General features: G+C 46.3%; 1 protein-coding gene across 1 annotated transcript; it reads right to left on the minus strand.

Annotated features, from left to right (window-relative positions):
- Window positions 1–209: 209 nt before the first annotated feature.
- LOC133776340 (large ribosomal subunit protein eL31-like) lies at window positions 210–6,083 on the minus strand. Its single transcript, XM_062215188.1, has 2 exons — window positions 5,982–6,083; window positions 210–620 (listed from the first exon to the last, which is right to left on the minus strand). Exons 1-2 carry the CDS (start codon window positions 6,081–6,083, stop codon window positions 243–245), a joined length of 480 nt encoding a protein of 159 aa, XP_062071172.1. The 3' UTR covers window positions 210–242.
- Window positions 6,084–18,656: the final 12,573 nt, after the last annotated feature.

Raw genomic sequence — 18,656 nt, forward strand, 5'->3', positions numbered from 1 at the left:
AAACCTTTTTTTTTTTTAAAGCCTCATTGACTTTTTCCATCACAAAATGTTCACCTTCCAGTCCCTGAAGCCACTGACAGGGCTTTCAGAGGAAACTTCTTCTGAAATGGGATGAGCTGCTCTAAACGATTCAGCTTCTCCTGAGAAGGAAAGGAGAGGGGAGTCCACAGAGGGGAGACAGAATCACAAGAAGCAGCAACATCTCTCTCTTTTTTTTTTTTTTGGCAGTTTTACAACTTTAATCAGTTCTCGTCCACATTGACTGTCTGTAGATTTTTGAAAGTGGTGACAGGTACGTAGGTAACCAAAGTGTAGAGCTTGTTTGGGGAATCTTCATCCTCATTACGTTTTCTGGACAACCTCACGCGGATGCGGTATGGGACATTGCTTATTCCTTTGGCCCAGACGGGTTTGTTGAGCCTGGTATCAATGCGCACATCCGGAGTCCCCATCTCCTTCATGGCAAACTTCCGGATCTCTTTGAGTGCCCGAGGGGCACGCTTCTTGAAGCCCACGCCATGGATGCGCTTGTGGATGTTGATGGTGTACTCACGGGTCACCACCTCGTTGATGGCAGAACGGCCCTTCTTCTTCTCGCCGCCCTTCTTCGCGGGAGCTGGCTAAGACTTCGCGGTGGGCACCATCAGCCTGCTTAGCACGTTGCATATGATTGATTGTTGCTGTCCACGGCTGTGGAAAATGAGAGGTAGACACGGGAGGAACTTGCCAAGGTCTCACAGGCCCTGAGAGGTTGAAGGGTAAGAGCAGGGGGATGCAACCGACTGTGACCCCAAGAGCAAGACCTCCAGGACTGATTGACAGCACAGGATGGCCGCAGGCCCTGAGAGGTTGAAGGGTAAGCTGCAGGGGGATGCAACCGACTGTGACCCCAAGAACAAGACCTCCAGGACTGATTGACAGCACAGGATGGCCGCAGGCCCTGAACAGAAGCTTCCTTCCTTCTCTCTGGACCAAGCAGCGGTTTGTGCAGGGGCTACTGTTTCTGTTTGTGCCACGTTGCTTCTGGTGCTTCAGCAAATTTTTGACCAAGCAACAGAATCATAACAAGTCACTCATACAACAGCCTCCAACAGGGACCCATTGTCATGTGGGTCGGGTGGCTGGGAGCTAAGCCTTATTCTCCTGTTCTGTACCAGGCATTGTTTGGAGATTGGATAAAATTGTGACATGCAAGCATTCCTTCTGGGTCTGAACGAAAACCAACAAAATTCAATGATTGCTTCCTGGGTGAGACCACATTGCCCCCTTCTACCCCACAGCATTCTTTCATTCTTTCTTTTTTTTTTTTTTTTTAAAGATTTTTTATTTATTTATTTGAAAGTCAGAATTACACACAGAGAGAAGGAGAGGCAGAGAGAAAGAGAGGGCTTCCATCCACTGACTCACTTCCCAACTGGCCACAACGGCCAGAGGTGGGCAGATCCGAAGCCAGGAGCCAGGAGCTTCCTCCAGGTCTCCCATATGGGTGCAGGGGCCCAAGCACTTGGGCCATCTTCCACTGCTTTCCCAGGCTATAGCAGAGAGCCGGATTGGAAGTGGAGCAGCTGGGACTCAAACCAGCACCCATGTGGGATACCGGAGCCACAGGCAGTAGTTTTACCTTCTACACCACAGTGCTGGCCCCCAACATTCTTTTTATTTTTTAAGATTTGTTTATTGGGACCAGCACTGTGGCATAGCAGGTGCCCATATGGGCGCCGGTTCAAGTCTAGAGTGTTCGACTTCTGATCCAGCTCTCTGCTATGGCCCAAGTCCTTGGGCTCCTGCACCCGCGTGGGCGACCAGGAAGAAGTTCCTAGCTCCTGGCTTTGGATCAGCCCAGCTCCTGCTGTTGTGACCACCTGGGGAGGGAACCAGCAATGGAAGACCTCTTTGACTCTCTCTGCCTCTGCCTCTGTAACTCTGCCTTTCAAATAAGTAAATAAATCTTTTTAAAATTTCTGGAAGGAAATTTAAAAAAAAAGATTTTATTTATTTGAAAAAAGGCAGTTACACAGAGAGAGATCTTCCATCTACTGGCTCATTCCCCAGATGGCTGCATTGGCTGGGACTGGGCTACGCCAAAGCCAGGAGCCAGGATCTTCCTCCAGGTCTCCCATGTGGGTACAGGGGCCCACATACTTGGGTCATCCTATGGTGCTTTCCCAGGCACATTAGCAGGGAGCTGGATCAGAAATGGAGCATCTGGGACTTAAACCAGTGTCCGTATGGGATGCTGGCGTTCCATATGGGATGCTGGCGTTCCAGGTGGTGGCTTTACCCACTATGCTACAACTTGGGCCTCTATATTTCCAATTCTAAGAAAACATTTTAATCTTTCATTTTTCCTTTTTTCCTTAGATTCACTTTACTTTCTCACTTACTGTTGCTTTAAATTATTTTTATTGCCTTCTTTGTCCTTGGAAATGTCTATTTCCCCTATATTCTTTTTTTTTTTTTTTTAAGATTTATTTAGGGGGCCAGAGCTGTGGTGTAGCAGGTAAAGCCACCACCTTCAGTGCCAGCATCCCATATGGGCGCCAAAGTCCTGGCTGCTCCACTTCTGATCCAGCTTTCTGCTGTGGCCTGCGAAAGTAGTAGAAGATGGCCCAAGTCCTTGGGCCCCTGCACCGCATGGGAGACCCGGAAGAAGTTCCTGGTTCCTGGCTTCAGATCAACCGTTACGGCCAATTGGGGAGTGAAGCATCTGATGGAAGACCTCTCTCTCTCTCTCTCTCTCTCTCTCTCTCTCTGTGTATGTATGTGTGTGTAACTCTGACTTTCAAATAAATAAATAAATCTAAAAAAAAAGATTTATTTAGGGGGTGGCATTGTGGCATAGCAGGTAAAGTCTCCACTTGGAACACTGGCACACATATTTATTTATTTATTTATTTATTTGAAAGGCGAGTGATAGAGAAAGGGAGATACAGAGAGAGAGAGAGGGCGCTTCCATCTGCTGGTCCACTTCCCCAAATGGCCGCAAAAGCTGGGGCTGGGACAGGCCAAAGCCAGGAACTCCATCTGGGTCTCCCATGTGGATGGCACAAAACCAAGTACTTAGACCATCACTTGCTGCCTCCTAGGCACATTAGCAGGAAGGTGGATTGGAAGCAGAGCAGCCAGGATTTAAACCAAAACTCCTATATGGGATGCAGGCATCCCAAGTGGTGGTTCCACCTGCTGTGCCAAGGCGCCCATCCTTCCTCCATATTCTTTAGTCTTTCTCCAGCTTCCTGTTTGTCTCAGTTGCTTGACTTCTCTCTTCCTTCTGGTTATCTCTAGAATCAAAAAAGGCATAGTTCTCCAGGATTAAAAGGGACTTTCAGTTAGCCTAACAACATTGTTTTACAGGAGGACTAAGGTCTTGGGAATGTAAGGGGTTTACCCAATGAGACACAGTTCATCTGCGGGAAGACCCGCACTGAACCCAGGCATCCTGGTAACCTCGACACAACATCATTTCTTCTTTTACCCAATGCCGCATTCACTTAAGCGATGGCCACACCTCTGCCCTGCTTCCCGATTGCTTGAGCCACAAGCTAATTAATGCCACATCATGGGCTCGGGGTGTCAAGTAGAGATTTAGAAAAGTTATTCTAGTGCTTTAAATTTTTTTTTCATTGCATCGCACAGTATTCTTTTTTTTTTTTTTTTTTTTTTTTGGCCAGGCAGAGTTAGACAATGGGGGGTGGGGGAGAGAGGTCTTCCTTTTTCCATTGGTTCACCCCCCAAGTGGCTGCTACAGCCAGTGTGTTGCGGCCGGCGCGCTACACTGATCTGAAGCCAGGAGCCAGGTGCTTCCTCCTGGTCTCCTATGCGGGTGCAGGGCCCAAGGACCTGGGCCATCCTCCACTGCCATCCCCAGGCCACAGCAGAGAGCTGGACTGGAAGAGGAGCAACCAGGACAGAATCCGGCGCCCCGACCGGGACTAGAACCCCGGGGTGCCGGCGCCGCAGGCAGAGGATTAGCCTGGTGAGCCACGGCGCCAGCCGGTATTTACTTTTATTTTTTATTGTATTTTTTTAATTGACACAATAATTGTATATACGAATGTGCTGCTTAAAGTCTCCGAGGAGTCATGTTTCTGAGTAGGTGGCAGAAGATTTCATGAAAGATTGTGAAATGTGGCATCCTTATTATTCAACTCTACAGAAAGGAGAAATACAATGAAAAGGGGAAATTTTTGATACAGTATTCGCCAACAGTAAAAGTGCTAAGAAAAAAAGGAAGTGAGAAATTTACGACTAGAACACAGACCCATGGATCCTCAGAGGTTTCCCACATGAGCACAATCTAATAATAACATGGTGACATCATAGGTCGAGCAAGTCACTGCCAGCCACAGGGGAAGGGCAACGTCTTGTGCTAATTAGAACGAGACCAAACCCTGTGTAGTGTGTGCCCCCACCCTCCCCACCCGCACAGTTCCTGACACACCCTGACAGCTCGAGGCTCTTTGTCTAACGAACGTTAACTGAAGTAGGAAAGTTCCACGGGACACAGACGCCGTGGGTCCTAGGCTGCTCCTGGCTTCCTCCCACCAACCTCAGAGGGTGGCCTTCACCCTCACGGTCCAGGATACCTCTCCCGTCTTCCTATCCAATAAGCATCAGGATGGGAAGGAGAGATGGGGCGCAGCCTCGCCCCCTCTTTAATTAATTCGCACTGTAGAAAATGTTTATGAGTAAATAAGTCTGTAGGATGACTGGAAGGAGCAGCAGCCCCCTCTGTACCCCTCAGGAGTCAATGAGCGAGGTGGGGGTCCAGCCGGCTGGGGTGGAACTGCGAGCTCTGGTGTATCCATCTCTTTCTCTCTCCACTGACCTGATGGGCGGCTGGCTGTGGACGTGGGCCAGCAGGGCCTCTGCCCAAGCCCTCTCATCTGCTTCCCACCAAAGACATTCAGCTCGAAAGTGGTCCAAAGGTGGGTGGGCTTCTGGTGGCCACTGTTTCTCTGACCCTTTTTTTTTTTTGGACAGGCAGAGTGGACAGTGAGAGAGAGACAAAGGTCTTCCTTTGCCGTTGGTTCACCCTCCAATGGCCGCCGCGACTGGCACGCTGCGGCCAGTGCATCGCGCTGATCCGAAGCCAGGAGCCAGGTGCTTCTCCTGGTCTCCCATGGGGTGCAGGGCCCAAGCACTTGGGCCATCCTCCACTACACTCCCGGGCCACAGCAGAGAGCTGGCCTGGAAGAGGGGCAACCGGGACAGAATCCGGTGCCCCGACCGGGACTAGAACCTGGTGTGCCGGTGCCGCTAGGCAGAGGATTAGCCTATTGAGCCGGGGCGCCGGCCCTCTCTGACCCTTTCTTAAAAAATTATTTTATTTATTTGAAAGGCAGACTTAGAGAGAGAGAGACAGAGGCAGAGAGAGGTCTTCCATACATCACGCCCCAAATGGCTACAATGGCCAGGGCTGGGCCAGGCCAAAGACAGGAGCTGCACATGGGTGTCCCATGTGGGTGCGGAGACCCCCAAGCACCTGGGCCATTTTCCAGGTGCATTCGCAGAGAGCTGGATTGAAAAAGGAGCGGCCGGGACTTGAACCAGCGCCCATATGGGATGCAGGTTTGCCGGGGGCGGTTTAACCTGCCGCCCACAGCACCGGCCCCTCTCGGGCACTTCTCCATTCTGCCATAACCACCTCGGTCACCACGGGGCCTTCTCTTCCCCAGATGCTTGGGCATCTTCTCATCTGGGCCCCCGGTGGGGTAGAGTCTGGGCCTCTCCTGCACTCTGGCCCGCACACGTCAGGATGCCCAGTGCTCCTCGCGCCTCGAATTCTCCTGTCACTTTTCTTCCTTGTACTCTTTGCTGCTCTGGCTGCCCTCTTCCCTTCCTTCAGCAGTTCCAGAGCAGGTCCATGGAGCCAGCACCTCCACTGCTCCAGGATCGGGCAGTGAGCGAGCCCGGTGCCTGGCTTGCTCCTGCAGCAATGCTGTGTGGGCCTCTTGCTGAGGCCACAGTGCCCTCCACACAGGCTCCTTCTCCTCCTCCCCAGCCTGGGCCTCATCACACAGCTCCCAGGTGGCACTGCTCTTGTTCTGCACGTGCCAACTCTTCTTGGGCGAGATATTCATGGCCCCGTAGCTGTCCACGGACTGGCAGGCCAACCCCTAGCACTTCTGACTGGCGTGGGGCTGCCCCACTCCCTACTGTCTCTTTATGTTTTTAATAGTATTATTATTGGAAGGCACAGAGACAGAGATCGCCCATCTGCTGGCAATTCCCCCAAATGCTCTCAACAACTGGGGCTGGGCTGGGTCAGGCCAAAGAAAGGAGCCTGGAACTCCATCCTGGTCTCCCGTGTGGGTGGCAGGGACTCAGCCACCGGAGCCATCACCCAGAGTGGGACCCAGCAGAAACCTGCATCAGAAGCAGAGCGAGGATTTGAACTCAGGCACGCCAACATGGGATGCACGTGTCCCAAGTGGTGTCTTAACCGCTGAACCAAATACCCTCTCACCCTTTCCCTCTGAGGACACATCTCAGAAGCAGCTCGTACTACATCCACTTATATTCCACAGCCACGACTGCATCCAAGGAAGGCAGGAAATACAGTTTTTATTCTGGGTGCTAACAACCTGGGTAAAACTGAGGTGTTGTTTCTGTTTGCTCTTTTTATGATTTATTATTTATGTGTTTGAAAAGCAGAATGACAGAGGGAGAGAGAGACAGAGACAAACAGATATTCCACCTGCTGGTTCACTCCCCAAATGGCTGCAACAGCTGGGGCTGGGCCAGGCTGCAGCCAGGAGCCGGGAACTCCAACCCAGTCTCCCACATGGGAACTGGGGCTCAAGCACTTGGTTCAACATTCACTGCCTTCCCAGGTGCATTAGCAGGGAGCTGGATCAGAGGTGGAGAAGTCAGGACTCGAACCAGCACTCTGATGTAGGATGCTAGTGTCACAAGCAGCAGTTTAACCCACTGTGCTACGACACTGGCCCCTAAAATTGAGGTTCCTGTTACCAAAGAAGGAGACAGGAAACGGGACAAATGAAATTACTTCTAAAGTTTTGTGTTTCTTTTTTAAACTTCCTTGCATTTTCTTGTATTTTAATAAAGAGGTAAGGACAGTGGTCAGTGTTGGGGCAAAGCTAGCATCCCATATTGGAGCTCCAATTCAAGTCCCAGCTCAAAAGCTGTGCAAGATGGTGCGAGTTTTAGGACTCCTTCCAGCCACAAGACAGAATCCCAGGGTCCTGATTTCAGCCTGGCTGTTGTGGCCATGTGGGGAGCCAGTCAGTAGATGGAAGATCTTTATCTTTCTGTCTGCCTTTCAAATAAACACACACACACACACACAAACACTAGAGTGATGATGCTGGAAATTTTGTTAAAGATATTGCTATAATCATTCTGTTTTGTTATTCATTATCATTAATCTCTACTATGCCTAATTTATTAGGCAAGACAGAGAAATTAGAGGGATACAAATTGGGAAGGAAGAACTAATTTATAAATGGAATTTTGTCACAAATATGCATGTGTAAGAGAAAAAGCAATATAAATGGTGTCAAGTGTTTCAGAATGTACCCGCTATAGATAAGGGAGGACCAGTATATAGAGCAGGTGACAGACTTTGTGGGAGAACAAGCTTACCTGGAGAGGGACGGGAAAGAACAAAGGACTACGGGGGCCAGCACTGTGATGTAGAAGGTTAAGCCTCCGCCTGTATTGCCACCATTCCATGTGGGCGCCAGTTCAAATCCTGGCTGCTCCACTTCCGATCCAGCTCCCTGCCACAGCCTGCAAAGCAGCAGAATGGGCCTCTGCATCCACATGGGAAACCTGGAAGAAACTCCCGGCCCCTGGCTTCGGATCTGCCCAGTTCTGGTCGTTACGGCCATTTGGGGAGTGAACCAGCAGATGGAAGACCTCTCTCTCTGTCTCTGTCTCTGTCTCTCTGTCTCTCTCTCTCTCTCTCTCTCTATATATATATATATATATGTATATATATATATATAACTCTACCTCTCAAATAAATAAATAAATCTTTAAAAAAAATAAAGGACTGTAGAGAGGAAGGATTATCTGGACCCAGAAGAAAGTCAGAAAGGAGAGTCAGAGAAAAACGAACCCATAAGAAAGACTTAAAAAAAAAAGAAAAGAAAGAAAGAGGCAAAAAAAAAAGAAAGAAAGAGGAAAACTCAGGAATGTAAATTTCATGGACATTAGAGGAAAAGGAGTGGGGAAAGGGACAACAGCTCCAAATGCCACTGACCAGTCATACACAGAAAGAAATGAATGCCACCCAGCGGAGCCAACAACAAAGATGCTGTTTACGACTGGGCGAGAGCAGCTTCCGGGCTGCCAAGCACACGAGCCAGTTGCCTTGGGCTGAGGAGTGAACGGAGGCACAAAAGATGCTGTTCTCCCTGCTCCACAGCCCTTGTAGAGGAGGCCTCCCTGTGTCCGCCCTCGTGGCCCTGAATAGCCACATCGTGTGGTCTGAGGCCAGCGACCCGTGACTCATCATCTCGCTTGAAGAAATTACTGGGCTAATTAGGTTCTATCTCTCTTGGGCACTTGTCTGTCGACACTGGGAGCTGGACTCAACATCCGGAGGCTGACCGGAGTTGGAGCGGCCGTTATGGGATGGTGCTCAGTGGGTGAGTGGAGAGAGGGGAGAAGGGCAGAGAAGGTGAGAGAGAAGTGGGGAAAGAGGGAGGGTCATCTGATCGTGAGCTGCTTGCAGTCCCCGCTCCAAGTCTCCATGAGGCCAGCCACGCTTCAGTTATATTCGCTCCAGATTTGTACGTGACTGTGGGCCCCAGAGCCAGCCAGGTGAGTCTCTGTTGGCAAAGGAACTTGAGCAGAAAAGGAAGTGAGACAGTTGAGGCAGTGAGTGTGGTCAGCTCCTTGGCTTTGCAAGGAAGGAGGGAAACAGGGCAAATAATCAGAGGGTTGAGAGCCACTTAAAGCTATGTGTGTGATGCTGGGGGTAAACCAGGAGAGAGGGAGCAGCAGGACACGCAGGACAGCTGATGTCATGGGCCAGGCACTGTGGTGCAGCCGGTCAGGCTCACATCCCATATCAGATGCCACTTTAAATTCCACCTGCTCCACTTCCAATCCAGTTCCCTGCTAATGCGCCTGGGAGGCAACAGATGATGGCCCAAGTGCTTGGGTCCGTGCCACCCACTTGGGAGACCAGGATGGAGTTCCTGGCTCCTAGCATTTGTGGGTATTTGGGGAGTGAACCAGTGATGGAAGAACCTCTCTCTCCCCTCTTCCCTGCCTGTGTCTCTGTCACTGTGTTCCAAGTAGATATAAATAAATAAACATTTGTAAAAACTGATCCATCAAGGCCTGAGAACAGGTGGATGTGAGGCCATCCTGCAGCAGAGCCTATAGGCCCAGCGCCAGCGGCACCAGGCACGGGGCTCTCCCCAGGACAGAGCAGGTCTCCTCCCAGCTGCCTCTTCTGCTGCTGCCTCCCTGGCAGGAGAGGAGCCATGCTGACTCCTCCTCCTCTGCCTTCATCAACCACACATGTCTTTCTAATCAGGCCCTGCTGGATGTATCTCCTCAAACGCCCCACACACTGGCTAAGGCGCGCTGGGGGGCACTGACTGCTGTATATGTGAGCTTTTTGCTAGACTCTTTGGAAGCACCCAACGCTGAGCAGAGCTGAGAGATGGAGCTGGTGCTGGGCTGGCTGGCTGTAGCTGTTTTCTTTACTGTCAGCTCATGGCGACACAATGGCCACTGGCTTGCACAGATGTGTCGGGGGAGGAAATAGCAATCTTCATCTGTATACATGATAGTAAACAAGGAGAGAGGAGTTGATGCTGAACGTAATTGCTATTTATCCATATTTATTCAGATTACAAAGGAAACCCATCGTTTCCTCCCAAAATTCAAAGAATGTAGAATATACAATTTACTTAGTCAGTGTTCTGTATTTCATTTCTGGATAAAATCTCTATCTGTAATTTGACAAATTTCCCCAACACAAGAGTACTAATGTATGCTACACACACACACACACAAAGGGTCTCCCAAAAAAAATTTTTTTCCATGTGATACATTGTGTTATCTTTATTTCATATTCTTGCTTTTCCAGTGAGACCCACCACATTCAGGCCACATATTCTTTCCCTGTGTCTATAGAGTGGTGGAAGTTATTCTGATAAAAGCTTCTCCCAAAAATTTTATGGAAAATGCATAATATGAAAAAACTGTGCATGGGTTTCAAAAGTTTTTGGTACCAAAATAAACATCTTTTAGTTCCACTTTCACAACCTTTTTTTTTTAGCGCTCTCGTATGCAACATAAATGCTGTCGTTCACCTTCTCTTCTACAGCTTACTTGCTTAACAACACTCAGAACTGAATATGCGACCTGATAACCTTGTAAAGTGCATATGTAGAAAGAATATTAAAGGCGGGTTAGGCATTTGGCCTACGGTGAAAGACGCTGCTTAGGATGCCCCTATCTTGTATCTGAGAGCCTGAGTTCGAGTCCCAGTTCCGTGCTCTAATCCAGCCTCTTGCTAATACACACCCTGGAGGCAGCAGGTGATGGCTCAAGTAGTTGAGTCCTTGCCAACCAAATGGGAGACCCAGACTGAGTTCCAGATTCTTGGATGTTCCTGGTTGTTTGTGGACCTTTGTAGAGTGAACTACCAGAAGTGAGAACTCTGTCTCTGTCTGTGCCTCTCAAATACAATGTTAATGAGTAAAAATTTAAAAGAATAACAAAGTTAAATATAATGCTAATAATGATTATCTTGGGGTGTTAAAATTTTGGAAGGATTTTTTTTTTCTTTGTGTATTTTCTTGCCTCCTTGATTTTTTGTAATAGAAGTATGTCACTTTTTTTAATAAAAAGTGTTTATTTTGGCTCATGACTCTACACATGATCAGGCTGCCATGTCGAGGAAGCTTCTGATGAGGGCCTTGTGCTGTGTCATCCCATGGTGAAGAACTGAAAAGTGGAAGTGGGCATGTGTGGAGGTAGCACATGTGCAAGACAGAGACAGAGAGATGGTTGACCTACTTTATAACAAGCCACTCTCGGGTGATTAATCCATCCGGTGAGAACTAGCTTACTTCCACAGGACCCAATCCATTCTAAGAACTCCGTCTCCCAAGAAAGACATAAATCCACTCATAATGGTGATGTCCCGTGACTGACTCACTTCCAGTGGGAGCCACCTCTTAAAAGTGTCCCACCTCTTCTAAATATCATTACCTTGAGGACAAGTTCCAGCAAATAAACCTTTAGGGTACAAGACATCCAAATCTTGGAACTCATACTCTATTACTTATGTCTGCCACTTCAGGACACCTGACTCAGCTCAATCCATGGGCTTTCCCAGCTTAGACCTTGTGTACGTCAGATATGTAGCCAAATGATACATCAACATCTGAGTCTCAACTTAGTGACATTTTTTAAGAAAGCTTTTATTTAATAAATATAAATTTCATAAGTACAACTTTTGGATTATAGCAGTTCTTCCACCCATACCTCCCCTCTCACCCCCAAACCATCCCACATCCTACTCCCTCTCTCATCCCATTCTTCATTAAGATTCATTTATAATTAGCTTTATATACAGAAGATTAATTCTATACTAAGTAAAAATTTCAACAGTTTGCACCCACACAGATACACAAAGTATAAAGAACTGTTTGAAGATTAGTTTTACTGTTAATTCTCATAGTACAACACATTAAGGACAGAGGTCCTACATGGGGAGCAAGTGCACAGTGACTCCTGTTGTTGATTTAACAATTCACACTCTTATTTATAACGTCAGTGATCACCCGAGGCTCTTGTCATGATCTGCCAAGGCTATGGAAGCCTCTTGAGTCCACAAACTCTGACATTATTTAGACAAGGCATTGGCAAAGTAGAAGTTCTCTCTTCCCTTCAGAGAAAGATACCTCCTTCTTTGATGGCCTGTTCTTTCCACTGAGATCTCACTCTCAGAAATCTTTCATTTAGGTCATTTTTTGCCAGAGTGTCTTGGCTTTCCATGCCTGAAATGCTCTTATGGGCTTTTTAGCCAGATCCGAATGTCTCAAGGGTTGATTCTGAGGCCAGAGTGCTGTTTAGGGCATTTGTCATTCTATGAGTCTGCTGTGTATCCTGCTTCCTATGTTGGATCATTCTCTTCTTTTTAATTCTATCTATTATTATTAGCAGACACTTGGTCTTATTTATGTGATCCCTTTGACACTTAATCCTATCTTTATGATCAGTTATGAACTTAAACTGATCATTTTAACTAGTAAGATGGCATTGGTACCTGCCAATGTAGTGGGATTTGGAGTCCCATGGCGAGTTTTTAGCTTTACCCTTAGGAGCAAGTCCAAGGGAATGTGTGCTGAACTGTACATCTCCTCCCTCTCTTATTCCCACTCTTATTTTTAACAGGGATCAATTTTTAATTGGATTTTTTTTGACATCTACAAATCATTTGATATTTGTCAATGCACTTCATCATAGCTCTAGATATCAGATATGACAAACTACATTTCACAATGATTAGAAAACAATAAATTTTAAAAAAAATCATAGTGGACAAGACACACACCCTGGTATTTGATGTGAGCCTCCCAATTAGCAGCTTAAGCTGATGCAGCGCAATCCCTGCCCCACAGCTCCTGGTTTTGATTTAGCCCAGACTCAGTTGTGAGCCTTGGAGGAATCAGCACAGGAAAGCACCGTATCTGTGTGTGTCTCTGCCTGATCCATCTTCCTGCTCATGTTCATCCTGAGATGATGATCCAAGTACTTGAGTCCCCTCCATAAACATGGTAGCTGCAAATGCAGTTTTTGGATGCTGGATTTAGCCTGTCCTAGCCACCGCTGTTGCAGGCCCTTGGGCAGTGAGCCAGCAGATGAGAAGGTCTTTCTGTCTCTGCTGTTGCCGGCACTGTGGCTTAGCAAGTAAAACCACTGCTTGCAGTGCTGCGATCCCATATGGGTGTCAGTTCAAGTCCTGGCTGCTCCACTTCCCATCCAGCTCTCTGCTGTGGCCTGGGAAAGCAGCAGAAGAAGGCCCAAGTCCTTAGGCCCCAGCATCCCTGTCGGCTTGACGCTGATGTTTGCTCCATCTCACACATATCCATGAATCCAGCGAGGCTTGCCACATCAGTTTGAACCTTGCTGTGGATTCTGACCCAGCACTGCATACATTATCGTCTTCATCTCCTCTCCAGTCAGTGTGTGTGTGAGTGTTTCTCAGGAAGATGAGGAGAGGGAGCCATCCCTTAGGTTGCAGGGGCCGCTTCAGTTCGCCATCGCTCAGTGCTGGCCAGAGGAAAGGCTTCATTTCCAGAAGGCAGCTGCAGTCTTGGGGAAACAAAGTCCTCCCAATCCAAAGAAGCCTTTTTCTACCAAACCGCGCAGCACAGAGGATGTTTAAAGGGACAGGGGTCATTGGAGCACCAGGATTGAAATAAAACAATTGGATTTAAATACCTAAGAACAATTCCGTGTTAAGTAAAGAGTTCAACCAATGGTAGTAAGTAGAAAAAAGAAAATACTAAAAAAATAAAATAGTAAGCTGTTCCTCGACAGTCAGGACAAGTCATTGCTTCTCATAGTGTCAGTTTCTCTTCTACAAGTTTCCTTTTAGGTGCTTGGTTAGTTGTCACCGATCAAGGAGAACATATGATATTTGTCCCTTTGGGACTGGCTTATTTCACTCAGCATGATGTTTTCCAGATTCCTCCATTTTGTTGCAAATGACCAGATTTCATTTTTTTTACTGCTTTGTAGAATTCCATAGAGTACATATCCCATAATTTCTTTATCCAGTCTTCTGTTGATGGTTATTTAGGTTGATTCCATGTCTTAGCTATTGTGAATTGAACTGCAGTAAACATTGAGGTGCAGAAAGCTCTTTTATTTGCCAATTTAATTTACCTTGGGTAAATTCCGAGGAGTGGGATGGCTGGGTCATGTGGTAGGGCTATATTCAGATGTCTGAGGTATCTCCAAAATGACTTCCATAGTGGCTTTACCAATTTGCATTCCCACCAACAGAGGATCAGTGAACCTTTTTCCCCATATCCTCTCCAGCATCTGTTGTTTAGTGATTTCTGTGTGAAAGCCATTCTAACCGGGGTGATGTGAAACCTCATTGTGGTTTTGATTTGCATTTCCCTGATGGCTAGTGATCCTGAACATGTTTTCATGTGTTTGTTGGCTGTTTGGATTTCCTCTTTTGAAAAATGTCTGTTTAGGTCCTTGGCCCATCTCTTAAGTGGGTTGTTTGTTTTGTTGTGGTGGATTTTCTTGATCTCCTTGTAGATTCTGGTTATTAATCCTTTATCAGATGCATGATTTGCAAATATTTTTTAAGATTTATTTATTTGCAAGTCAGAGTTACACAGAGAGAGGCAGAGAGAGAGAGAGAGAGAGAGAGAGAGAGAGAGAGGCCTCCTATCCGATGGTTCACTCCCCAATTGGCCGCAACGGCCAGAGCTGCACCGATCCAAAGCCAGGAGCTTCTTCCAGGTCTCCCACACAGAGGACCTGGGCCATCCTCTACTGCTCTCCCAGGCCACAGCAGAGAGCTGGATTGGAAGTGGAGCAGCAGGGTCTCAAACCAACACCCATATGGGATGCTGGCGCTTCAGGCCAGGGTGTTAACCCACTGAGCCACAGCAGCTGCCCCTAATTTGCAAATATTTTCTCCCATTCTGTTGATTGCCTCTTCACTTTCCTGACTGTTTCTTTTGCAGTACAGAAACTTCTCAATTTGATGCAATCCCAGTTGTTAATTTTGGCTTTGGCTGCCTGTGCCTCTTGGGGTCTTTTCTAAGAAGACTTTGTGCCAATATCTTGCAGGGTTTCTCGAATGTTTTCTAATAATTTGATGGTGTCAGACTGTAGATTTAGATCTTTAATCCATGTTGAGTGGATTTTTGTGTAAGGTGTAATGTAGGGGTCTTGCTTCATACTTCTGCATGTGGAAATCCAGTTTCCCCAGCACCGTTTGTTCAATAGGCTGTCCTTGCCCCAGGAATTGGTTTTAGCTCCTTGATCAAATATAAGTTGGTTGTAGATGTTTGGATTGATTTCTGGTGTTTCTATTCTGTCCCATTTGTCTATCCATCTGTTTTTGTACCAGTATCAGGCTGTTTTGATTATAACTGCCCTGTAGTATGTCTTGAAGTCTGGTATTGTATGCCTCCAGCTCTGTTTTTGTTGTGTAAGATGGCTTTAGCTATTCAAGGTCTCCTGTGCTTCCATATGAATTTCAGCATCATTTTTTCCAGATCTGAGAAGAATGTCTTTGGTATTTTGATTGGTATCACATTGAATCTGTAAATTGCTTTTGGAAGAATGGACATTTTGATGATATTGATTCTTCCAACCCATGAACATGGAAGATTTTTCCTATTTTTTGTGTCTTCTTCTGTTTCTTTCTTCAAAAAGTTTTGTAATTCTCATTGTAGAGATCTTTGACATCCTTGGTTAAGTTTATTCCAAGATATTTGATTTTTTTTTTAGCTATTGTGAATGGGATTGACCTTAGAAGTTCTTCTTCAGCCGTGGCATTGCCTGTATATACAAAGGCTGTTGATTTTTGTGCATTGATTTTATATCCTGCTACTTCGCCAAACTCTTCTATGAGTTCCAATAGTCTCTTAGTGGAGTTCTTTGGATCCCCTAAATAAAGAATCATATCATCTGCAAATAAGGATAGTTTGACTTCTTCCTTCCCAATTTGTATCCCTTTGATTTCTTTTTCTTGCCTAATGGCTCTAGCTAAAACTTCCAGAACTATATTGAATAGCAATGGTGAGAGTGGGCATCCCTGTCTGGTACCGTATCACAGTGGGAATGCTTCCAACTTTTCCCCATTCAATATGATGTTGGCTGTGGGTTTGTCATAAATTGCCTTGATTGTGTTGAGGAATGTTCCCTCTATACCCAATTTTCTTAGTTTTCATCATGAAAGGGTGTTGTATTTTATCAAATGGTTTCTCTACATCTATTGAGATAATCATATGGTTTTTCTTCAGCAGTTTGTTAATGTAGTGTATCACACTGATTGATTTGTGAATGTTGAACCATCCCTGCATATCAGGGATAAATCCCACTTGGTCTGGGTGGATGATTTTTCTGATGTATTTTTGGATTCTATTGGCTAGAATTTTATTGAGGATTTTGGCATCTATGTTTATCAGGGAAATTGGTCTGTAGTTCTCTTTCTCTGCAGCATCTTTTTCATTAGGAATTAAGGTGATGCTGACTTCATAGAAAGAATTTGGGAGGAGTCCCTCTCTTTCAACTGTTTTGAATAGTTTGAGAAGAATTGGCGTTAGTTCTTTAAATGTCTGGTAGAATTCAGCAGTAAATCCATCCGATTCTGGACTTTTCTTTGTTGGGAGGGCCTTTATTATTGATTCAATTTCTGTCTTGGTTATGGGTCTGTTTAGGTTTTCTATGTCTTCATGGTTCAATTTAGGTAGATTGTATGTGTCCAGGAATCTGTCCATTTCTGCTAGATTTCCCTGTTTGTTGGCATACAACTCTTTGTAGTGATTTCTGATGACTCTTTATTTCTGTGGTGTCTGTTGTTACATTCCCTTTTTCATCTCTGATTTTATTGATTTGGGTCTTTTCTCTCCTTTTTTTGGTTAGTTAGGCCAATGGTGTGTCAATTTTGTTTTATTAAAAAAAAAACAGCTCTTCATTTGCTGATCTTTTGTAATTTTTTTGGATTCAATTTTATTGATTTCTTCTCTAATTTTATTATTTTTCTTTCTCCTACTAGTTTTGGGTTTGGTTTGATGTAGTTTTTCTAGATCCTTGAGATGCATTGATAGGTCATTTATTTGGCGCCTTTCCAATTTCTTGATGTAGGCATCTATTGCTATAAACCTTCCTCTTCACACTGCTTTTCCTGTGTCCCATAAGTTGTGTTGTTATCTTCATTTGCTTCCAGAAAGTTTTTATTTCTCTTTTGGAAGGATGTCACCTTTAAGATTAGAAATTTAAATTTGCACCCACACAAATAAGTATAATTTATATAAACACAATGTCTGTATATAATATATATCTACACACACACACACACACACACATATATATATATATACTTGGAAATAAGAGGCAAAAATTCTGAATTCTCTTGATTAGTTTCTCACTTGAACACACTGTCCACGTATTTCCACCAGTATTTGTGTCACTATAGAAATCCATTGGGATTTGTGCTAAGATGTGGCTTGAGTCTTTGGGAACTGAGGCCCCCTTCTACATTGCTGAGCCATGGCTGACGGCCTCACTGACAGCTTCTTGCCATAGCCACCCTGCTTGACAAGCGTCTGCAGCAGACGGCAGGAATAACAGGCGGTGGGATTGTGTCACAGACCTAAGCGACTCTGCTGGATAAGCCTGAGGATTAGCATTGTGGGTCAGAAGGAGAAAGAAAACATTGCAATTGACACCTGGTATTGTGGCCCAGCAGGTTAAGCCGCTGCAATGACACTGGCATCCCATAAGAGAAGGCATTTGTTCACGTACTAGAAAGTCCAGAGCAAATCGCCATCAGGCCTGGTTGGGGCCAGGGGTTCAAGTCATGTTGTCAAACATCCCACTCTCCACTTCCCAAGTTTGTGCTTCTCTGGTTGACTTTGCTTTAGGGTGGGCTCTCTGCCTGATGACTGCTAAAATCTCTGGGCTTTGTTTCTTTCTGTTAAAGATGTGTTTATTTTAAAGGCAGAGCGACAGAGACAGAGAAAGACCTTCCATTCACTGGTTCACTCCCACAACAGCCAGGGCTGAGCCAGGCTGAAGACGGAAGGCAGGAACTCCACTCTGGTCTCCCAGGTGGGTAGCGGGGGCCTGAGTACTTGGGAAGCTGTCTCCTGCCTTCCCAGGAGCATTAGTAGGGAGCTGGATCAGAAGTGGAGCAGACAGGACTGGGACTGGCGCTCCAATATGGGATGGCAGCATCCTACGCGGCAGCCTGACCGCTGTGCCCCAGCACCAGCCCCCGGGCTTGTATTCCAACAGCTGAAGAGCCCCAGGAGATGACAGCGCCCTGAGGGTGGGAATCTAACTTCACGGTTAAGAGGGCTGCACCGCATGGCAGAGTACCTGGACCGAGCTCCTGGATCCCTGGTTTTGGGGGAATAAATCATTGGATGAGACACTTCTCTCTGTGTGTGTCAGAAAAAAACAAACAACAAACATGACAGCTTCTCATGGCTTAAACAAAAGCCTCAGAATTGAGCTTTTCTGTGAGCAGAGGAAATGGCGGTCAGGTGCATTCTGAGGTCAGCCATCACCTGTGAGGTGGTCACCTAACCTCCCTGGACACTGATGCCCACATCTGAAGATGGACGGGCTGTGCCAACTATCTCCAAGGTCCTTTCTAGCTATCAGGAGTCAACACTTTTTAAAAATTAATAGTGATGATGCTTTTAAAATTTGTTTTTCAGAAAAGAGACGCCCTAGTGACAAGAGAGGGAATTTGCAAAGAAACAGCCTGAAATGTAACAGCTAAGAAATTGCCCACCCATGCAGGGTACCTGCTGCGAAGCCTCGGCCATCTGTCGGGCCAGGTGTCTGATCTTTCCAGGCGGCAGGCACAAAACAAAGATGGATACTAACAGGGGACCTCCACATCTCAGAAACTGGCTCAGGCCAGATGCATCCTATTGACCACACACACG

Source organism: Lepus europaeus, chromosome 17 (genome assembly GCF_033115175.1).
Source record: "Lepus europaeus isolate LE1 chromosome 17, mLepTim1.pri, whole genome shotgun sequence".
NCBI classification, from domain to species: Eukaryota; Metazoa; Chordata; class Mammalia; order Lagomorpha; family Leporidae; genus Lepus; species Lepus europaeus.

Excerpts from the sequence above, each read along its gene's own strand:
- LOC133776340 (XM_062215188.1), bottom strand. The coding sequence starts at position 6,083 with ATGAATATCTCGCCCAAGAAGAGTTGGCACGTGCAGAACAAGAGCAGT. Across the intron at positions 621-5,981 it reads GGGAGGAGGAGAAGGAGCCT|CCAGCTCCCGCGAAGAAGGG; the intron begins GTGTGGAGGGCA and ends GCGAAGTCTTAG.